General features: G+C 37.5%; 1 protein-coding gene across 3 annotated transcripts in view; it reads left to right on the plus strand.

The window, feature by feature from the left end:
* The window catches only part of Serac1 (serine active site containing 1), a 62,171-nt gene that overhangs the window by 1,985 nt on the left and 35,855 nt on the right, over positions 1–24,331 (plus strand). Inside the window, exons 2-8 of one of the 3 annotated variants that reach the window (XM_076859404.2) lie at positions 9,727–9,818; positions 13,742–13,778; positions 15,510–15,646; positions 16,937–17,026; positions 18,281–18,412; positions 20,204–20,325; positions 21,582–21,710. In XM_076859404.2, the coding sequence (XP_076715519.2) occupies positions 9,728–9,818; positions 13,742–13,778; positions 15,510–15,646; positions 16,937–17,026; positions 18,281–18,412; positions 20,204–20,325; positions 21,582–21,710 (738 nt within the window). In that variant the 5' untranslated portion in view covers position 9,727. Of the gene's footprint in view, positions 1–9,726; positions 9,819–13,741; positions 13,779–15,509; positions 15,647–16,936; positions 17,027–18,280; positions 18,413–20,203; positions 20,326–21,581; positions 21,711–24,331 lie in introns of those variants that run through there. The other 2 variants (XM_076859406.2, XM_076859405.2) reach the window with 2 other exon arrangements.

Raw genomic sequence — 24,331 nt, forward strand, 5'->3', positions numbered from 1 at the left:
TGGGAAAGATTTTTTTGTTTGCTTTGTTGTGGTACTACATATAAGATTTACCATTTTTAGATGTGTGGTTCAGTGATTTAAACAAAAGTTGTAGATGGATGGCATGCCTTTATTTTATTTATTTTTTAATGTGGTGCTGAGGCTTGAACCCAGTGCCTCACACATGCTAGGCAAGTGTTTTGACACTGAGTTACAGCCCCAGCCCTCAATGATGTTTTTATGTAGCTAGCCCTACTGTTTGCCTTCAGAACGTTTTCATCTGCCAGGAAGGATTTCTTAAGTTGCCTTCAGAACGTTTTCATCTGCCAGGAAGGATTTCTTAAGTTATAAAAAGCACCATTAGGGCTGGGATTGTGGCTCAGCGGTAGAGCACTTGTCTAGCACATGTGAGGCCCTGAGTTCGATCCTCAGCACCACATTTAAAAAAAAAAAAAATCACTGAGCCACAACCCCAGACAACAATTTACTATTAAAACAAGGTTTTATTAGTAAGAATGGAGGGCTGAAATAATGATTAATTTCATTCCATTTTCACTCCAACCAGGGCAATGAAGCTATCTTTGTGAAGGCTCCAGTGACCTTGCTGTGGTTAAATTTAATGGAATTTTTGAATATTTGTTTCATTTTGTTCTCATAATATCTCCCTTTTTAGTTGTTCTTAATCTCTTCAGAATTACTCCTTTGTTCTCTACTTAAAATAATTGTTTCAGGTTTAATGTAGCTATAGTTTTAATCCTAAAAGATTTTTAAAATAGAAATTGACAAAACTGACTAAAATTATGTGGCAGTGCCAAGGACCTTGACTAGTCCATCTTGAACAGGAATAACAAAGATAGAAAACTTACATTACTTAGCTCAACACTTACTGTAAAAATATAATAATCAAGACTGTGGTATTTAAGGACAGACAGCTAGATCAGTGGGATATAATAAAGAATCCAGAAATAGGTATACAATATATGATCAATTGATTTTTGAGCAAGGTACAAAATCACTTCAATGGTGAAAAGAAAATTGTCTAAGCAGATTTTATTGGCACTTTCAAATAGCCATATAAAAATAATTTAACCTCAACTCCTGCTTACTCAATACAAAAAAAAAAATTAACTTGAGATGGGCTATAGACCTAAATGTAAAAGCTAAAACAATTTTTTAATAAAATGAGACTGTGACATGAAGTGGGCAACAATTTCTTAAGACATAGAGGGCAATAATCATAAAACAATTGGTGAGACTGTTAATATTAAAACTCCTTTTCATCAAAAGGTATCTTTTCGAAAATGAGGGCTGGGGTTGTGGCTCACTGGTAGAGTGCTTGTTTAGCATGTGTGATGCACTGGGTTTGATTCCTAGCACCACATAAAAATAAAGAAATAAAAAATAAAGGTATTGGGGCTGGGGTTGTGGCTCAGCAGTAGAACGCTTGCCTAGCATGTGTGAGGCACTGGGCTCAATCCTCAGCACCACATAAAAAGTAAATAAATAAAATAAAGGTATTGTGTCCAACTACAACTAAAAAATAAAAAATAAAGTTTAAAAAAGAAAGGAATAAACAAATCACAGTTGGAGGAATTAGTTGTAGTGTGTATGTGTGTGTGTGTGTGTGTGTGTATGTACACACACACATATATGTATATTTGATTAAGGATTTGTTTCTAGAATGTATATAATACTGATAATTCATCCTTAAATGCCTCAGTCTGTCTGGGCACAAAATAACCGAGCCACCACAAAAATTTGTAGATTCAAACAGCAACTCTTTATTCCTGAACTCTCACCGGTACTCTACACACACTACCTGGGAATCCACTCCCTCCACCAGGCTCTGCGTACCAGTTCTCTCAGAACCCCTGAGAACTCAACCGGAACTCAAGGAGTGGGCACCTGAGGTAGCAGGATATGCCCTAATCCCAGCAGGATCTGCCCCAAACCTGGAGCCGCCCTATTCCAGCAGGATCCACCCTAAACCTGGAGCCGCCCTATTCCCAGCAGGATCCACCCTAAACCTGGAGCCACCCTAATCCCTGAGCAGGGTCATCTTTCAACCCAAAATGCCATGAGTCATTCCTACTTGGCTATGGCTCTCAGAACTTAAATTTTTTTTAAATGAGCAAACACTTGAACAGACAGTTCACAAAAAAATATGTAAATGGCTAGCAAATATGAAAAAGTGCTCAACATAGTTTTGGAGGAATTTCAAACCAAAATTATGAAAAAATACTATAATGCACACACAGAAAAGGCTAAAATCAAACAGGCAGCATTGTCAAGGATGTGGAACGATTGGAACCCTCACACTCCTGCTTTGTTGGTTGCAATGTAAAATGGTACAGTCATGTTGGAAAAAGCTGTCAGTGTCTTACAGAGTTAAACATATAACTTCCCTTCCCCAGCAATTCCACTCCTGGATATTTACCCAAGAGATGTGAATACACATGTCTGCAAAAAAAAAGACTTGTATCAGAATACTTATAGCAGCTTATGGTAGGCAGAATACTGACCCCCTCAAAGATGTCCATGCACCAGGCATGGTGGCACACTCCTGTAATCCCAGTGGCTTGGGAGGCTGAGGCAACAGGATCACAAGTACAAAACCAGCCTCAGCCACAGCAAGGTGCTGAGTAACTCACAGATACCCTGGCTCTAAATAAAATACAAATTAGGGCTGGGGATGAGTGGTTGAGTGTCCCTAAATTCAACCCCTGGTATCAAAAAAAAAAAAAAAGAAAAAAAAAAAAGGTGTTCATGCCTTAATCCTTGGAATCCCCTGGTTACATAATGTTATGTGGCAAAAAGGACTTTCCAGATGGAATGAAGTTTACAGACCTTAAATTGGGAGATTACTTTATATGATCTGGAGTAGTCTGGTGTAATTACATAGTCCCTGAAAGTTAAAGAAGAAAGCAGAAGAGACAGGTGTGGCAATATAAGAAGGACAAGCTGTTGTCAATTCTGAGATGTAGGGGGCTGCTTGCAAAGACCAGTCAGAGGGCTTTGGGAGCTAAGAGTGGCCCCCAGATAACAACCAGCAAGTTAATAAGAACCTCCTTGTTAAAGCTGAATGAACTGAGTTCTGCCAATCACTAGGGAACTGAAATCTGCTTATATCCTGAATGAGTCTGGTAGTGGATTCTCCCCCAGAGCTTTCAGTAAGTGGAAGCAGCCCTGTTAAAACCATGGTTTTAGTTTCATGGAACTTGGAACAGAAAAATCAGATCTGTAGTAGGAACCTGCATTTTATTAAGTACCTCTGCAGATAGTCCTTTGGACATTTAACACTGTTTTATACACTAGTGTTTACTTAAGCAATCATCCGGCCTAAGCCTCCTGAGAAGCTGCAGATGTGTGCTACCACTCAGAGCTCTCCACTATTCTTAATAACTTTATCCAAACCCCTGGCTTCAATTAGTAATGTATACTGATGTCTTATACATTTATATCTATAGATTAGTCCTCTGCTGAGCTTACACTGCTTATTGGACATTTTTTCCACTATTTCTCAAGAACCTTTATCTCAGCATGTTGAAACTTGAATCCTTTCTGCCAAAATCATTTCTAGCATTTCCCTATTTTGGTTAATATTATCCTGTATACTTAGTAATCCAGGCCAGAAACAGAACCATGTTTGTCTCCTTCCTCTTCTTCATTTCCCACCATTCCTCATTCAAATGATTTATCAGATTTGGTGATTTTCTTAATATGTCATAATTCTGTTTCTTCTTGATCATTCTCAGAGCTACTATCTTACTTCAAGTACATTTTTATCCTTGATTATTGTTAAAGACCTCCATATTGATTTTTCCCATCTCTGGTTTGGCTCTTCTTCAACCTAATTTTCATCTTGTTAATTTTTCTAAAAGCAATTAAAATTTTGATTGTTTGATTTCTTATGATTAATCTTCCAACAACTTCCTGTAACTCAGAGAAAGTTTTAGACTTCCCAGCTAGAAGGTACTTTCATGATCTAAGTGACCCCTGCTTTCACACTCTTACTCAACAGAACAAGTTGGCAGAAAAGCAGAAAGGAAGTGAATACTTGAAAAACACTACCCATCAACTCAACCTAATAGACTTTTGTAGAAGAGTTTCCAACAGTAGTAGACTATATGTTCTTTTCGAGTGCATATGGAATATTCATCAAGATAGACCACATTCTGTGCCATAAAACAAACCCTAAGAAGATTTGTGAGTTCAGCTTATACAAAACCTGTTCTCCAGCCAAAATGGAATTAACATTTGAAATCAGAGATCTAGGAAAATCCCAAATATTTTGAAATTAAATAACATACCTCTGAATATCCCATGGGTTAAAGAAGAAGTCAATGAAATTAGAAAATCTTTTTTAAAAAATATTTTTTAGTTGAGAAACTTTTATTTTTATTTTATTTACTTATTTACATGTGGTGCTGAGAATCAAACCTAGTGCCTCACACATGCTAGGCAAGTACTCTACCATTGAGCCACAACCCTAGCCCTGAAAAATATTTTTAATTGACTAAAAGAATATAACCACATGGTGTATTAAAATTTGAAGATACAATGAGAGCAGTATGTAGAGGGACATTTTTAGTATAAATACTTAAATTAGAAAATAAGAAATCACAGATCAGTGATTTGAACTTAGATTTTAAGCAACTAAGAGCCATTTGAAATCAGAGCAAGCAGAAGGCAGGGAATAAGGTAAAAGCACAATTCAGTGAAATTGACAATAGAAAACAGTTTCAGTGAAACTGAAAGCTTTTTCTTTGATAATATCAGTGGAAGCTGGGCTTGGTGGCATATGCCCCTAAGCACTTGGGAGGATCACTTGAACCCAGGGGTTTGAGACTATCCTGGGCAAGATAGTGAGATATTTCAAAAAAAGGAAGGAAAGGAAGTACCAATGAAGTAAACTGTTAGCTGAATTGGCAAACTTAAGAAAAAGAAGTTCCAGATTGCCAAAGTCAGGAATGAAAGAAATGACATCACTCTAGACCCTAAGACAATATGGAAATACTGTAAGACTTTTTAAGGAAGAAAGAATAAGTAATTCTGCATTAACTTCAAGCATATAGAAGATGGAACATTTACGAACTTATAAGACCAGTGCTACTTTGATGTGGAAATAAGACAGAGACATAACAAGAAAATTAGAGATCAATATCTCAGATGAACTAAGACACAAACATCCTTAACAAAATACTAGCAAGTCAAATCCAACAATATGAAATGTATACTATGTTTACTCATAAAACCTGTATGTAAATGTTTATAGTTGCTTTATTCAGAATCATGAAAAACTAAGCAACTCAAATGTTCCTCAACTGGGAATGTATAAACAAATTAGTAAATCTATACAATGGAATGATACCACAGATACAAAAATATGGATGATTCTCAAATGCATTATTAAATTTTTTTAAAATTTAGAAGTATTTTTTATTCTAATTAGTTAAACATGACAATAGAATGCATTTTGACACATCATACATAAATGGAGTATAACTTCTTATTCTTTTGGTTGTATATAATGTAGAGTTACATGGGTTGTGTAATCATATATGCACATAGGATAATAATGCCTGATTCATTCTACTATCATTCCTACCCCTTACCTACTCCCTGTCCTTTATTCCCCTTTGTCTAATCCAAAATACCTCTATTCTTCCCTAGCCCCCTCTTGTTGTAAAAGCCCCGCCTTATTGTGAATTAGTATCTGCATATCAGAGAAAACATTTGTCCTTTGGTTCTTTGGGAATGGCTTATTCACTTAGCATGATATTCTCCAGTTCTATCCATTTACCAGCAAATGCCATAATTTCACTCTTCTTTGAGGGTGAGTAATATTCCATTGTGTGTGTGTGTATATATATGTATATATATCACAATATCTGTATCTGTCCATCTGTTGAAGGTTACCTAGGTTGGTTGGTAACAATAGTTTAGCTATTGTGAATTGTACTCAAGGGCATTTTTATAAAAAGTGAAGGAAGCCAGGTTCAGGCTGTGTGCTGTATGATCCCATTAGGAGACATTCTTGCAGAGGCAAAACTATAGGGACAAATCAGTGATTTTCAGAGTGGGAGACATTTGATTATCTCTAAGACAATTTGGAAATACTATTTAAAACCTTTTAAGGAAGAAAGAATATCAATTCTGAATTAACACAAAAATGTTTCAATTCATAGAACTTTTTGTATTTTGATTTGACTGTGTTTGTCTAAACCCTTGGATCTGTACATTTAAAAGAGTGAATATTACCTAAATCATACCTTAAAGATGAAAAATATATGAACAAAAATTGATTTCTCATGTTTCCACCTGAAACAGAGATAGCTTGTGGCATTCTTGATACATAACTCAGGATTCAATTTAAGAAACACTGCTTTGGATGATGAGGAATTATTGAAAGACTTAAATCTTGGGTCATGCTCAGATTTAAAACGTTGTATTCACTTCCAAACAGCACCACCTATCCCCCTTTATATAGTTCAATAGTGCAAGACAAAGTGAAACTTCTAACTGAAGTGTAGCAGAAGAAGGAAACTGAGAAGGATTAGAAAAGGAAACTCAGCAGAAGTCATAGCACTGAGGAAGACAAGAAATTACTGAGTCATCAGAACCTGATCAAGACCTGAATTGCTTGTGCCAGTTAAACTCTGCTCACCTTAAAAGTGATTATCCCTAAGGGACTACACCTTCAAGGGTGCAGAGACTAGAAAATTTCCTCTAATTAGACTAAGGAAATAGCCTGATCACTTGCTTTTACCAGGAACACGAAAGAATGGAAATTAAAATCTAAATGTGCACCTCTTGTGATTGTGGGATTAAATTCTCAGTGTCCTTATAGTGCTGGGAATCCAAATGGAATGCATCCATTTGTAATGTCTGTATTACTCTGGCAGGGGTAAATTTGAAACTGCATTATAGACCAGAACACATGGGAATCTCACAGTAGATGCTCGGACGGAAGATGGCTCTTAATCAAAGATTACAAACATAAGCAAGCAAACCACCAACAAGGATAGATAACCCTAATTATTAGAAATAGGGACTTCAACAGAGAGACTTTTAAGATTTAATATGTTTAAAGTGTAAAGGAAAATTTAGCCACATCTAACAGCAACCTTTTTATACACCATCCCAAGACCTAGTGGCTAAAACAACTATGTAGTTTTTAGGGTCAGCTAGAGGCTGGTTAGTCTGGTATGAGTTCACATGCCTGGCAGTTTTGGCTTTGGTAAATGTTGACTATGTTATCCAGCAGACTCAGACCAAATGTAATGTACAGACTATGTTTGGATCCTAATTCTAACAGTTCAATAGTGCAAAACAAAACCAAAGTTAATGAAATAATTGATGTGATAATGAGATGTTTATTGGTTCTAAGGAATTATATTTATTTTGGAGGCAATTTGATAGGTCTTTCTCCCCCTTGAGGAAAGGCACATACAAGATAGTCAAAATTAAATGATTAGACATTTTGTATTTTCTTCAGAATAATGTAATGTGGTGTCAGAAAGTGAATATGGGTTGAGTAAAGATTGTACTGTTCGATAGTCACTAGCCATATGTGGCTATTTAAATAAATTAAAATTAAATAGGATAATCTCAGTTCCCTAGTTATACTTGCCATATATTTGGACTAGTCATATTTTAAGTCCTCAGTACAAACATGTAGCTAGAGTGTTAATTAGCTTTTGACATAAAAAAACATAAAGGATTGATGGCACACACCTTAATCCCAGCGGCTCAGAAAGTTCAAAACCAGCCTCAGCAAAAGCGAGGCGCTAAGCAACTCAGACTCTGTCTCTAATATACAAAATAAGGCTGGGGATGTGGCTCAGTGGTCGAGTGCCCTTGAGTTTAATCCCTGGTATCCACCCCCTCAAAAAAATACATATAAATAAAGGAGGAAAAGTTCATTTTGTCTCAGGGTTTCGGAGTATTCAGTCCATGATCAGCCAACTTCATTGCTTTGGTTGAAGTGAGGCAGAACATCAAGGCAGAAGGATGCGGAAGAAGAAGGCTGTTCAGCTCATGACAGACAGGAAGTGGGGCATGGGAGAATGAGAGCAGGGAAGGGGCCATGGACAAGATGTAGTACCCAAAGCCATGCTCCCAGCAACATGTGTCCTCTGTTTTAGTTAGCTCTGCATCACTGTCATTAAAATGCCTGACAAGAACAACTTAGAGGAGAGAAAGTTGATTTGCAGCTCATGGTTTCAGAGGTCAGTGTAGATGGCTGACTGCATTGTTTTAGGCCCAAGGTGAGGCAGCACATCATGGTGGAAAGGACCAGCAGAGAACAACTGCTCAGCTCATGTTTTAGTCAGCTTTTTTGCTGCTGTGACTTAAAGACCCAACCAGAACAATTGTAGAGGAGGAAAAATTTATTTGGGGGCTCACGGTTTCAGAAGTCTTAGTCCATAAACAGCCAGCTCCATTCCTTGGGCTCCAGGTGAGGCAGGACACCACGGCAGAAGAGTGTGGCAGAGGGATGCAACTCACATAATGATCAAGAAACAGAGAGAGAGAGACTCCACTTGCCAGATCCAATTATATATCCCAAAGCCACACCCCCAATACCTCACCTCCTCCAGCCACACCCCACCTGCCTTTAGTTACCATTCAGTTAATCCTGTTGGGTAATTAACTCACTAATTGGGTTAAGGCATTCACAGCCCAATCATTTTTCCTCTGAACCCTCTCACAATGTCTCACATGTGAGCTTTTGGGGGATACCTCACCTGTAAATCGGAACAGCTCATCATTGGATCAGCAGACAGAAGGTGGGGAGGAAGGGGCCACAGAGAAGACACTCCCTTCCAGGGCATGCTTCCAGTGACCCTCCTCCTCCAGGCACACTCCACCTGTCTGCAGTTACATCCAATCTGTTCAAACTAGGCTGGACTGATTCGATTATAGCTCTCACAATCAAATTATTTCATCTCCAGATATTCCCGAATTAACAGGAGCTTTTGGATGAGACCTCATATCCAAACCATAATATTCTCTACCATGCCCCACCTGCCTGCAGTTTCCATCTCCTCCTAATATTCATCTAATGGATTAATTCACTGATGAGGTGATAACTCTCATGATCCAGTCACTTCAAAAGCCCCACTTCTGGGCATTGCTGCATTGGGGAATCAAGTCTTTAAGAGATGAGCTTTTCAGTGAACTGTCTGGATCCATACATAACAGCTATTAACTATACCTTAACATAAGTATAGAAAATGTTTATCATGCAGATAGCCTATTGGGTACAGCAGTTGTATATTAAACAAGATTAGCCACATGTTGATAATTATCAAAGCTGAGTGGTGGGATTCATTTTACTTTATTTTTCTATATTTCTATACATTTGAAATTTTTTCATGAAGGAACAAATCATGAGTGACCTTTATGAAGAAAAATGACAAAATATCTAAAAGAAGGTGAACTTTTTTGTGAATGGGTGAATTCCGTATATCAGTTCTCCCCTATATTGATAATTAATATTCTGTAATTTTCCTTATTTTCTATTAATCATTAATCACAATTGGACATAGTTTGAAAAAAATCACTAAAGTACTAGCAAAATTTATTCTAGTAAGTTTGTGGGTAAGTTTTAGGGAAGAAAATTTTTTCTTGGTCTAGAAAAATCTAACTGTCGACAATCCACTCTGATGGTGATATGGTCTTTTAGTTAAACGTTCATATTAGATGCTAAATTAAATTTGTTACATTCTTCTACCTGCACAGAATGTCTCTGGCTGCTTATTGTGTCATCTGTTGGAGAAGAATAGGAACCTCTACTCCCCCACCAAAAAGTTTCACATACTGGAGAGAGATCCGTGAGTACAGTTCAAACAACAACATTTCATACAGGAACAATGATAGAATTGTGGCTAAATTTCCAGGGAGGCCTCAAAAGCTTATTTAATCTATGATAAGGGTCAGATTCCTTTGTCTTTTCATACAAATGATTCACCCCAAATTTGTTAGGCCCAGAGCGATACTGATTCTTGTTCTTCTTCTTTTTTTTTTTTTTTTTAAAGGGAGAGTGAGAGAGGGAGAGAGAGAGAATTTTTAATATTTATTTTTTAGTTATCGGCGGACACAACATCTTTGTATGTGGTGCTGAGAATCGAACCCGGGCCGCACGCATGCCAGGCGAGCGCGCTACCGCCTGAGCCACATCCCCAGCCCCTGATTCTTGTTCTTGGAAGTTTTCTTTCCTTCCCTATTTTTTTCAGACAACTTCATGCCCATCCTTCCAAAATTAAGTGTCAGTGCATTGTCATGCAGCAAGTATTTATTAAACTCTCACAAATCAAAGTGCAGGTGCCCGTACTTGGTTCTGGGAATGCAGTAGAAAGCAAGGAAAATGTTGTCTTTGCCTTGATGGGCTTTGGGATCTGTCCTGATCTACTCCCCCGCACTATAACCAGGCCCTCAGGCATGCTTCCTGGCATGCTAGCCCAGGCTAGATCTGTCACTTGTGGTTTGGTAGAGTCAATATAGAACTTGGTTAATCAACTGATGTCCCCCATAGACTGTAAACTCTGAGGGCAATGTCTTATTGTTTGTTTGTTTGTTTATTTATTTATTTTTACCATTATATCCTGTTGTTTACTCTTACACTTGGCATATACAAGAGGTTTAAGTAGTATTTGTTAAAAGAAGGAAAGAAAGTACTTATCTTCTCAGAGAACTGTTTTCTTTTCTTTCTTTCTTTCTTCTTTTCTTTTTTTTGGTTTAAGCAATAAAAATGTATTTTCTCACAGCTCTGGAGACCAAGACCAAGGTACTAACAGTATTGGTTTCCAGTGAAGCCCCAATTCCTAGGTTGTAGATGGCTACCTTCTTTTCATATTCTCTCACAGCTGTTTCTCTGTGGATAGATAGATAGAAAGACATCAGTCCTATCAGATTAGGGCCCCACCCTTGGAACCTTATGAATCTTTGTTACCTCCCTCAGTGCCCAACTCCAAATATAGTCACATCAGGGCGTTAGGGCTTCAGCAGATGAATTTGGGGAGGTATAATTTTGTCCATAATAAAACAAGACTCTCTAGGTAATTCCTGGAAGACACTTTTTATGAAGGGGAGCAGAGAAATAGGATAACAATTCCAAAGACATATGGATATATAGACATGTTGTAGCATTTCCACTGAATAGTAGAAACAAAGCCCAGAAAGGATCTGGGAAACAGCAGAGGCCTTTGACCAGGTTGTCTTTTGACAGGGGCCAAGATGCATCTTTCATAGCAGTGAGAGGGAAGCCAAAGAGGGGGAGCTATGGTGGGGGGAGGCTGCAGGGTTCAGGGGAACGATGAAGTTCCTGTCTAATTATTCCTACTTTTCAGAGAACTATTTTCTATATTTATGAAATGAGAAGATTGACCTAACTCATCTTTCATTCATGTGATAATAAAGAAAAATATCTACTATCTGCTCTGTGTCAAGTACTGTTCTGGGCCCTAAGGATACAATATCCAGTAAGACAAAACCCTTGTCTTCCTGGAGTTTTGATCTTTAGGATAGATCTGTTTTTAGGGATAATTCCCTTTCATCTAGGAAATTCTGATTCTGTTTTGTGAGTTTTTTTGTACCAGGAATTGAACCTAGGGATGCTTTTCCACTGAGTTACATCCCCACTCCTTTTCATTTTTTTATTTTTTAATTTTTAAAAAAATTTTTTTGGTTGTTGATGGACCTTTATTTAATTTATTTGTTTTTGTATGTGGTGCTGAGAATCGAACCCAGTGCCTCATATGTGCTAGGGAAGCACTCTACCACTGAGCCACAACCCCAGCCCTCATTTTTTATTTTGAGACAGGGTCTCACTAAGTTGCTTAGGGCCTCACTAAGTTGCCGAGGATGACCTTGAACTTGTGATCCTCCTGCCTCAGCCTCCTGAATCGCTGGGATTACAGGCATGTGTCACCATACCTGACTGATTCTGTATTTTAAATATAAAATGACAAGTGGATATAGAGAAGAAAGGAAAAGGGAAGAGAACTTTTCTTTTCTCTTCATTTCTAGCAGAACAAACTCCGAGAGTGGTAAATATTGTGAATCAGGTCACTCAGAAAACACCAAGTCCCAGTTTTGTCCAAATTGAAGAGTCTTTATTTAGCCAGCCAGCTGGCGACTCCTCCCCACAGGACCCATAACTGTCTCTGCAAGGAACAGCCCCCAGCCTGAGCATTTTAGGATATTTAAAGGCAAAAAAACTGCAAAACCCACATCCAGGTTGACATAGCTGCAAGCAAGCAGGTACAGAAGCCGAATTGGGCAGTTAGCGAGACAATGCAATGGGTACATTAGTTTTTTCCACGGGATTCTCCAGGTTGGTATAGCAGCTAGCAAACAGAAGGGAAGTGGGTCAAAATGACCCTAGTTTAGTACAAGTTAAAGAATTGTTACTGACATCTATTAGATAATCAATCTCTGACAAGGTACATTACCCAAGAAAAATGGAAACCAAAGAGAACAATTACACATTGTATAAGAATTGTTATTTTGTGTTGCCAAGTGGACTATGTTAGACAATTATTAATGGGTACAGAGGTGGGACTTTCCCTTGGGAGAAGCATTTCTCATGATGGAGTCTCAGGGTAAAATGGAGCCTGTTTGGTCATTGTCCATTAGCCTGGCCCATAACAGTGAACTTTAGGGTAGGAAGAAAAGGCTCATGAGGCTGTATTTTGTTTAAAGGGTCCAATGAAAAAGATAAATTCTAGTAAGCAATGGGAGTAGCAATATAGGAGTATTCCTGGGGTCCCCTAAATTAAATTTCTATTTTCCATACAAAACAGGAAGTCAAGACACAGTTTGGGGCAGGAGTTGAAACTTAGCAATCTTCCTGTCTTCCTGCTCCACTATTTGTGTTGTTCTTATAGTCACAGGATGGTTGCTGAATCCCTGGGCATCAAGAAGGCAACAGGCCAAAAGCCAACTTGTGAGGCTTGTCTTTTGTAAGAGAGGGATTCTCCTCATAGACTTTCACTAATATCTGATATCTGATTGGCCACAGCTGTGTTGCATGGCCAGCTGCCAGGTAGTCTGTGGATTTGAATAATTTTAGATGTATATGTATGTTGGATAAGCAACTAACAGTGTCTGCCAATCGAATTTTTTTAATATTAAAAAGCTGTTTTCCAAGTTCCACCAAAAGCATAAATAAATTTATAACATACACACACACACACACACACACACGCACTTTTTTTCTGACCCATTTTTTAAATGAGGCTACCTACGTATAATACTTAACCACCAAACATAATTACTTTGAGAAATGCCAGTTTGTGTTGGCACTTGACAAACATAATTTTTCATCATAGTCCTACCAGTGATAGGGATAATGCTCCCTGTTCCTTTATTTAATTGGTTGTTAACTAAAAGGAATCAGAAAGGAGGTGAGCTTTCTGGGCGTCACATTCAGTAGGAATCTGGTCCTGGCAGTATGGTTAGTGGATCAGGGTCTGTGTTCCCCAGTGATTTTGTTGGAAATGGCATAACAAATCTCAAGGAAGGAGAGAGTGAGTATGAAAAGCTATAAATAGGAATTATATTTTTGAAGTTCTTATTGATTGGTTTGTTTGTGTCTGAGGATGGGAAGTCATGCGTTAATAGCAACTGATTGTATTAATAGAAAAATATCAATAACTTTAACTGATTATATATGAAATAAAGATTATTGCCTATTTCCTGTCATACTTTTAAGAGTGGAATTCATCTTATCGACTTTCTCCCTTTCTTTTTTAAGGAAATATAATAAAATTTACTGGATCACTTATTTTAGGGTAAGTTCAACTGCAAAATATTAATTGACCTCATTATATTAATATTTGAAATCTCAGTGGAAGTGATTTATAGGTCACATGCAGTAGACAAAGGATACAGATTTAGTCATTGGTTCCAACAATTCAGTGTTGTCTTGATCTGGTTCTCTACCTTCAGGGATGTTTTCTCTTTGGTCTAAAGTGTACACTAGGACTGCCTGCCTTTCCCTGTTGCTGAGGGGAGAGTCTGAGACCCACACAGCCTTCACACACATAAAGTCACGTCTTATATCAGGACTGAAAGTGAGCGAAGAGCCTGAAAGTCACCTTAAAATTATTTTTGAAAATCCCTAAATCACAATAAAGCTCTAATGAAAGGAAATGGAGGCTGACTGAGAAAACTGACATCTGACATCTCACGCTGCTTGAGAGGTGCCCGCCCAGTGATTGGAGTGTCCCTCTTTCTAACATTTGTTACTTTATGATCTTCCTTTTTCAGGGAGGGGTATAGATGTTAAATGTATGTCTGATACTACTCTACTGAGTTTGCTAATACTTTGTTTCACTAGTATAAATGTAAAATCAGTTCAGATGCTAAAATTATAAAGGAGATATTTGGCATTTTATCCAAACCACATACCTTACTTCCTGACATTGTAACGTAAGGCAAAAGTTATTTAGATGGTTTTCCCCTTTGACTCATTCTGCACAGAGGAGAAATGTATACCCTTTTCTACAATGTGGTTTCTTTGTCTAGATCGCAATTGTTTCAGGACTGTAGTGAAAATGTATTGCCCAACTTTTAATGAAGAACATCATCTTCCCTGGAAAACTGCTCAGATGGATCCCCAAGGGAGCAGAGGGTTCCTTAGAGCCTTCTCTGTGTTCCTCTGGTGTGTCTGGGTCTGGCCTTTGTTTCATCTGCTTGCTTTAGGACAGAAACCCAGGTCAGCAGAAGGCACAGGATAACTGAATTTGCTGAGCCTTTGTGTCTAGATTTATGGAGGTCAGTCTAATGAGAAAGAAAATTTTCATGTCAGGATATATGACAGATAACTTTCCATCTCACATTTAAAAATAAACTTTAGATATAGCCTTTAGGAAAGGAGAAATGTGTATATTCTGGTGATGGGAGTATAAATTGCCTAATCCTTTTAGAAAACTAGTTTGACATTTTCTAGTAAAGTTGAACAGTGTTATGTACTGTCAGGAAGTATGTAATTCTGCTTCTGGATATGTTCCCTACAGGAGTATGTATGTATATATATGTATGTATGTGTATATATATCCTCAGCACCACATAAAAAAATAAATAAAACAAAGATATCGTGTTCATCTACAATTAAAAAATGTTAAAAAAAGAAAAAAAAAGAATGCATCTAGTGTGATTCCATTCAAATGAAGTTCAAACACAGGCAAAGCTAAGCTCTGTTGTCTCAGGATGCCTATATAGGTGGTAAAACTAAACAATAGCAAGGATGTTATTATAATAAAAATCAGAAAATAACCAATAGAGGTGAAAGAAGAGTCAGAATTAGGGAGGGGACACAAGGACACATTGTAGGTTTCTGGGATGCTATTAGTGATGTTTCTTGACTGGAAAATTTTACGAAGCTATTTGTTATTTAAATTGAGATGTGTATATGTGTGTGTATGCAAAGATCATTTCGATATTATGTATGTTTCCTTGTGAAAAATCTTGTATCACATTTAGATTCTGTATTTATGATGAATTTCTTGTTTCTTCTTAAGAGGTTCTTTATTTCTTACATATGAAGTTCTGGCCCTGAAGAAGTCTTTGACATTAGATACTCAAGTGGTAGAAAGAGAAAAAATGAAGTCATATATATATTTGCACCCAGTTCCTTTAGACAAAAGAGAAAATCATGGTAAGTTTATTGTAAAGTCATCTCTGTGAAAAGTGGAACTAGTTAGTGAATTTAAAAACAAGTTTCTTTAAAACACGGTATTAAGAAGATAGATTCAGCTCACTTTGAGAATCACTAGATCCTCAGAACTAAGTTCTCAAAGCATGGATTGAAGACCAAATTTTGGATTTATACCTGATTCAAGTTTGAAGTTCCTCTAGAACTCAGTGAAGTGAGGACAGCCAGCTGTTTAGTCTGAACCTGCAGTTCCCTCCTCAGTTGGGGTCCTTGGTTCAGAGGCTGGCACTCAGTTTGGCAGGTACTAAAATGCGATTTTCTCATTTGGCCCAGAGATATTTCTGCTTTAATGATTTTACTCCTGAGATGGATTCATAAATGTGAACACCACTCACTTCTGTTCTGTCATGGAGACTAAAACAACTGCCCTTACTAATTAGGACATTCTCTTTCTCAATGTTTAAGTCACTTGTGAGCTTCTGGGTAACTTAGTGACATTTTAGAGCAGAGGGGTGCATTTTCATGCAGTGAGTCAGCCACACTGTCTTACAGTTGCCAGTTCCTATGTTGTCAGCCAGCCTGTGCCTGTGAGCACATTATGGTCCCTAGTACAGCAGGCTCCACTGCTCCCCTGACTGTGAGCCGTATGTATCACCATGCTAGCTTGTTGGTGTTTATTATTACATTATCCTTCTATATTTCAGCATGCTTCTGTGGTATGTTCATAATTTCAGTTACATAGACAATTGTTATGACTTGTGATTTATCTATAAAGTGAGGCTTAATCTCATCTCTAAGATATCTCCAAATTTCGACAGGTATGGTGGTGCATGCTTGTTATCCCAGCAGGAGGATCTTGAGTTCAAAGGCAGCCTCAGCAAAGGCGAGGTGCTAAGCAACTCAATGAGACCCTGACTCTAAATAAAATACAAAATAGGCTGGGGATGTGGTTCAGTGGTCAGGTGCCCCTGAGTTCAATTCCTGGTACTGAGGGGGAAAAAAAAAAGATATCTTCAAATTTCAGTTCCATGTGGTCCGTTTACAAGGTACATTTTCTTGAATATTTTTAGCCTTGAAGAGTTTTGATAGCTTTGGCTAATGTTCTTGTTTTGTTTTTACTTTTTTTCCTGACTTTGAGAACAATTTGTGTTCCCATAATGACTTTAGTTAAATTGATAGTAGTAAAAGAAATTTTAAAAATTGATAATAGTAATAAAAAGACAGGGATGCTATTTTATGTTTTCCTTGTGAAAAAGTTTGGAATTAGTTGATTTAAGTTTGCCATCATTTCAGGGATTGCCTGGCTGGCAAGAAAAGAACTTCACAAAGCAGTAAGAAAAATATTAGCAGCATCAGCCAAGATATTACAGAGTCCATTTGCTGGTAAGTAATAAACATTTAACTTGGAATCCTTATCAGTCATCTTAAAGTCATTTGCATAACCACCCTGAGGTTTTTAAAAAAATTCTTTACTAATGTTTTTAATAGGTATGGAAAATTAGTTGAGTAACTAACTCTATTGGGCTGTACTTAATTTTAAGGCTTGATGCCCTGGACAGTTTTCTTCCTTCTCTGTGACTAGATTGTGTGTAGTTGTAAATAAATTGAGATTAAATGTACCTTGTTTTCTTTTTCTTTTGTTAATTTCATTATTATTTTTTAGTTGTTGATAGAACTTTATTTTTATTTATTTATATGTGGTGCTGAGAATCGAACCCAGTTCCTCACATATGCTAGACAAGCGCTCTACCACTGAGCTATAATCCCAGCCCTTAAATGTACCCTGTTTTCTTGACAAGTAGTACAGAATATTAAATTTGTTAGAAAATCACTCCCATGCTTTCTCATAATGAGACTATTGCATAAAAATGTAGATTTTACAATCAGGCAAATCTACAATGTGAAGTTATGTATAAAAAAAGCTGACCTGATTTCTCTAAGTCTTTGTCATCATGAAGAATAGGCAGGAAAACCATCTAGAATTAAAAGAGGCTAAAGAGAATTTATCAAATCCTGATTTTAAAAACATCTTTAAAAAAAACTTGGGGAAAATTTGCATATGGTGTTACACTAGATTTTAGATGGTTTTGGAATATTATTGTTAGTGTTCTGGATGGGATAATGCATTTTGCAGTTGTGTAAAAGAATACAGGCTAATTTTTAGGGGACGTAGGTTGAACTACTGAAGGGTAAAATGTCATTATGTCTGCAGCTTCTTTCCTAATAGTTTATAGACACCTGCAGGATGATGAAGCAAATATGGCAAGATAGCAGTTATTTAATCTACGTGTGATAGGCATATGGATGTTAGCACTTCATTCTTTCATGTCTTTAAATAGTCGATCTGTTTTAAAACAGTTTTTTTTTAAGGGGGAAAGGAGAAAAAAAAATGACTATGAAGTGAAAGCCACCATAGTTTATAAAACAAAAGTATATGCATAACAGTTACAATAAATACATCAAAGTGATAGCACTGAGAGCAGACATAGCAATCAATAGGAATACCACTATATGGATTTAACTCTCCTGTTGTATATTTTAAATGTTTATAAATTGCCTTCTGAAATAAAAGAAAGGATAAAGATGTTATCTTAACCATCCACCTTCTTGTTTTTGTGTCTTTTTCTCTTTGCAAAGACACTTTTAGCACAGTTGATATAGAAGATCATGAGTGTGCTATGTGGCTGCTCTTGAAGAAGAGCAAGGCGGATGAGAGGACCGCCCGACTGGAGGCCGTGCAGGAGATGTCAGAGACCCACCACTGGCATGGTAAGAGGGCCGTGGAACCGCAGCACACACTAGCTGGCTCTGAGTTTCTGGTATCAAAGAGAAAGGAATGAGATTAAGGAAGGAAAATAATTCAGGCAATCTTAATATATATAAAAAATGTATTCAAAATTTGAGAAGAAGCTCCAGTGATCAATAAAATAGGAAACCTGCTGCCTGGTAGCCAGATATGTTTGGTAACAGCAACCTCAAAACTGAGGGTGTGTGTGTGTGTGTGTGTGTGTGTGTGTGTGTATTTATGTAACTTTTTACCAGAACAAAATTTTATTTGATTACATATTTTCTCAAAAGAAATTCTGATTCTTATAGTTACTGCTTAATGCTTTCTTGTACTTTTTTTTGTAACATATATTTTTTAGTTGTGGATGAACTTTTATATTTATTTATTTATTTATGTGTGGTGCTGAGAATCGATTGAACCCAGTGCCTCAGACATGCTAGGCAAGCACTCTGCCTCTGAGCTACAGTTCCAACCTCTTGTACTTTCTTTTGGTTCCTATTTAATAAAATATATTTTATTATTTTATTATTTGCTACACCATACTATTATCTTTACTTTCACTTTGATAATCTACTTGGTTCTAATACTAATAATTAGCTAAATGTACCTAATTGTGTGTGTATAATTTTTAAGAAATGTTTAAAATATTGTATTTAAAAATCACGAGTTATACAGTAAAAGTGTTTGAATGAAAGATCAAATCTGCTCTGATTATAGTCCGTGGATTAAACTTTAATTTATTAGTAGTGAAAAATGAACAATGGAAAAAAAACTGATGTTCTCAAAGAAAAGTTTAGTCTTAGAATAAGATCTCTGTCTTCATGTAAGTTAATTTATTGATCGGTTGGTAGAGATAATTACACTAATTTCACTTAATGTTAGTGAAGACTTAGAATAAAAGTCTCTTTCAAAATCTGCCCTCCAGGGCGCCATTCCAGACTTACTGCATCAGAAAAATCAGGGAGGATCCCTTGCATGTATATTTTGCAAATGTACATGATCTTGAAGTATTTGCCCAGTTTATTAGCTGCTGTTATTGAAAAGAATGTCCCTTCAGTGGCTGGAATTTTGTTTTGCTACATAAAGAGGGTATGTTTGAATCAGAGTTCTACCATCTGGAATCTCAGACTAAATATTCATTGATGTCACTGATGCCAAAGTACCATCCCCTTCACCACCAGACAAAGACTTTAATGCAACTTGTGTTTTATGTTGTGATCAAATAGCTTTTTTTTTTTGGTCATACTGGGCTTTGAACCCAGGGCCTCATGTATGCTAGGCAAGTGCTCTGCTACTGAGCTACACTCTCAGCCCTTTTTATTATTTTAAAATCTTGGAACAGGATCCCCCTTAACTGCCTAGGTTGGCCTCAAACTTGTGATCCTCCTCCCTCTGCCTCCTGAGTAGCTGGGATTATAGGTGTATACTATTGTCCTGGCTTAAAAACAGCTCTTGAATGCTGGAATTATTAAAAAAGAAGAACCTATACTGATTCTAACTTACCAATTTTTATGTTTGAGCTTTATTTTTTCCAAAAAAATTAGCTGAATCATGACCTGGTCCCCAGATAAATGTTAAAGGGAATTGTGAGATCTGTTGTGGAAATGTTGTGTAATCAGGCATTGAAAATGAGAAAAAATACTTGGGAAATTTTTTATTATAAACCTGTAGAAAAGTTTAAAAATGGGTGCTTTAAAGTAGTTTGTTCATTTAGTTCTTGTGACAATGATAGGTACTTTAGGTGTTTACAAAAAAATCTCCTTTTACAACAGATTATCAGTATAGAATAATCGCTCAGGCCTGTGATGCTAGGACTCTTATTGGTTTGGCACGAAGTAAAGAGAGTGATCTTCGCTTTTTTCTCCCACCGCCTCCTTTGCCATCTTTAAAAGAAGTAAGTAAATAATATAATCCAGAGTGAAAAACACCTTAACATATTATCTTCTCTGTGGATGCAAAATAAACTTTTAAAAAGTAGTTGTTAGCTAATTTTCACAAGCAAGTAAACTAGGATGTCAAACTGAATGTTAATTTTCATATGAAAATTTGATTCCTCCAGATGGGCTGTTCTTTCAAGATAATTTTCTATCTTTGGGGATGGGGAGCCACTACACCATTAGATGACTTCATATTGATATCTATGAGTCAGTCCCTTGATCTGAGTTTGCCATATATACATCAGGTTTTCTCAAATTTAACTGTTGATATTTTGGGGCAGGCTGTATACCTTGTAGAAGGTTTAACAGCATCTCTGGACTCCATTCCTTAGACACCAACAGCACCTCCTCGTCCAAGTTGGAACAACTAAAAATGTCTCCAGACATTCCTAAGTATTTCCTGGGGGTGGGGGAGTCCTGGGTTGAGAGCCTCTGTTTTGAACATGGATAATCATGTTTGTTTGGGTTGGTCTCACTGTTACCCAGTCTGTTTTTGAACTTGTGGGTTTAAGTGGTCTTCCTGCCTCAGTTTCCCAAGTAGCTGGGACCAGAAGTTCATGCCACTACTCCTGACTGAAAGTATGTTTAAATGAAACTCTTAGAAGCTTCTATGAAAGCTGTCAGTTCTTAAAAAATAGAAAAGTGAATATGTAAGATATTAATTAAAAGGGAAAATGAGATAGTAAAGAATTTTGGATTTAAAAAGCAATCACTGGGGCTGGGGTTTTGGCAGAGCATTCGCCTAGCACGCATGAGGCACTGAGTTCAATCCTCATCACCACATAAAAATGAAATAAAGATATTGTGTGTCTACCTGTAACTAAAATAAATAGTTTAAAAAAGCAATCACTGGTTAGAAAGGGTATAATCATTTAAATTTTTTTTTAATTTTTAAAAATTTTGTTTATTTATTTATTTTGAGTCAAGATGTCAAAAAGCCTCTGAGGTGAAAGTTGAGAGTTAATAATCTGCAATACGTCTTTCAGATGTAGTAGCAGACAGGAAAGTATAGAATTCAAAATTAAGTGTTTACCTGGGTGGGTAAGTGTTTTCAAGTCTAAAAGCACTAATTTATCTCTGCTAATATATAATATAGTATATATGTATATATTTGTGTTTTTTTTTTTTTTTTTGTATTTTGACTTTGATTCTTTGAGGTTTCTTTATACTCAGCTGTTGAGTTTGTTAATATTTTCTTTTCCTTTTATTTCAGGATTCTTCCATTGAAGAAGAACTCAGACAGTTGCTGGCTTCTTTACCTCAAACAGAAATAGATGAGTGTATCCAGTATTTTACATCCTTGGCCCTTAGTGAAAGCAGCCAAAGTCTGGCTGCTCAGAAGGTTTGCTCCTTTATTCATTCAGGAAATATTTTTTAGTTCTTACTCCTTCTAACGTATTGTGCCAGGACTAGTTCTTAGAACCTTAGAACAGCCATTTGCCCAATTACTGAATAAATAGACTGACTTCTGGTTTGTGCTATGCATTGGGCCAGATGTCAGGGATAACAGAGAGTCAAGTAAATAAACAGTCACAGAAGCATGCAAGAGAGGTACAGGTTTTCAGGCCTGGTGGCACTGTCATCCTGTAATTCCAGTGAATCAGGAGCTGAAGCAGGGGGATTGCAAGTTCAAGGCCAGCGTGAGCAATTTAATGAGACCCTGTCTCAAAATAAAATGTAAAAAGGGATGTAGCTCAGTGGTAGAGGTTGTAGATTTTTTGCAGAACACATTTTTCCCTGTACTGGAGGGGAAAAAAAGGAAAAGGGGTGCTTGTATAATTTCACTTTTGGGGGGAATCCATTCCTGTTTGTGCTGGCATTAGCTCTCCCTTATGATGGATTGTTTCTTTACATGGGCTGAGCCTTTTGACTGTGAGTTTACTTTTGACCAAAGTGTTTGTTTCCTGTGGGACTTCCAGGTACCATTATAGATGTCCCCCTATAGAGCTGTTTTGTGTTGGTTCTCCTGGGTGCCCCAGGAGTTTTACTTTTATAGAACTAGATCTTTATGTATTTATTTTTATTTTTTTATACTGGGGATTGAACTCAGGGGCACTTGGCCACTGAGCTACATCCCCAGCCTTATTTTATTTAGAGACAGAGTCTCACTGAGTTGCTTAGCACCTCACTTTTGCTGAGGCTGGCTTTGAACTCATGATCCTCCTGCCTAAGCCTCCTGAGCTGCTGGGATAACAGGCATGCACCACCATTCCCAACTAGGACTAGATCTTTACGTTCATTTCTTAGTTTGGAACTTCTGTGGCACTGATGTAGTATAAATTCAGATTTATCATGGTTTTAGGATTGTAATTTTTTGCAGAACACATTTTCCCCACCCAAATCCCTGAGCAACAACAGGCTTTCTTGTTGCTTTCATGGGCAGGAGGGAAGAGTTTTTTCACACCCCCTGTTGGAGAGGAGGCAGCTGTTCAGGGCCTTTCTTTGTGCAGAAATCTCAAATCGAGCTCTGACAGAATGAGACCTCAGTGTGTTCAGATCGCATCTCCAGAGCCGCCCTTTCCCTTGATCACCTCCTTTGCCTTGTGTTGACTTTAGTTCTACCCCATCCTTTCTTTTTTTCTTTAGAGCTTGTCTAAAGAATGTTTGAAATAATTTTTTTATACTTTATCAAACATCCTATATGCATGTGGTGAGAGGGTCCAATAGAAGCTGAGAATGCTGTCTTGCTGGTCCAGGAGGCTTTCTTTTCACATCTATATCAACGGATAGCACTCATACCTTTTTTTTTTTTTTTTTGTAATTTTTTTTGTAGTTGTAGATTGATAGAATGCCTTTATTTATTATTCTTATTTTTTAATGTAATGGTAAGGATCAAACCCAGTGCCTCACACACGCTGGGCAGGTGCTCTGTCCCTGAGCTGCATACCTCTTGACTAGAGCATGTAGCAAGCTCCTTACCTGTCTCTTCAGTTCTTTTTCCTCCTTACAATCAAAGGGATTTTTTTTTTTTTTTTTTTTTGAGGCAGGGTCTTGCTCTGTTGCCTAGGCTGGTTTCAGACTCTTAGGCTCAAGTGATCTTCTGCCTCAACCTCCCGAGTAACTTGAGACCACAGGTGCACTGAGCTTTTAAAGAGAGATTTTTTTTTAAAAAACATTAGTTAAGACAGGTGGTGCGGCTCAGGGATAGAGCACTTGCACAGCATGGGTCAGACCCTGGGTTTGATCTCTAGCACCAGAAAAAAATAAAAAAAAACAGATTCTATCATGCCCCCGTGTAAGTCCTCTAGTGGTTTCCCATTGTATGTTAAATTCAAGCTATGTATGTTTTGTGCTGATGACAGTGGACCCTTGTCTGCCAGTGTGGCTGCTCCTAGGGATAGAGCTGAGATTGGTAGGAGGATGCCAGGAGGCGATTACAAGACATAAAGTCGTAGCGGCAAGGATGTGAAAACCCAAGGAGAGTCTGACACAGGGAAGAGAACAGAGCTTCGCTGACGGTCAGTCAGGTCAGAGCTCTCACAGTACTTCCAGGGGCACCCAACTCCCCTGGAGATGGAAAAGTCACCCTGATGCAGATTTTCATGTTGTCCCCCTCTGCTTCTTGTGCTCCTAATGTTTCAGCTGTGGGCCATTCACTAGATCCACAACCAGCACGAAACCTCCCAGCACAATCCCACGGTCGTCTTCCTTGTATGTCCAAGGAGGGTGTCCTGGATGTGGCGTCCTAAACAGCCTCCTACTTCAGGCCCGTCTGAGGCTGTCGCTGAATCCCAGTCTTCTTGTGTTCTCATCTCAGTATTTTTTAAATAAAATCTTACATCTCTAGGAGAAAAATAAATAGCCATCACTATTACTCTAATAATGATGTAATCTACTCAAAGAGGCCAATTTGCTTTATCAGTAAAACAAATCATAATATTCTATATTCTTTCAGTGGATTGACTTTATCTTTTTCTCATTTTCCCTTTTATGAAAAATTAGGGACGCATCAATATGTAGTCT

This window comes from Callospermophilus lateralis, chromosome 6, assembly GCF_048772815.1.
Source record: "Callospermophilus lateralis isolate mCalLat2 chromosome 6, mCalLat2.hap1, whole genome shotgun sequence".
Taxonomy (NCBI): Eukaryota; Metazoa; Chordata; class Mammalia; order Rodentia; family Sciuridae; genus Callospermophilus; species Callospermophilus lateralis.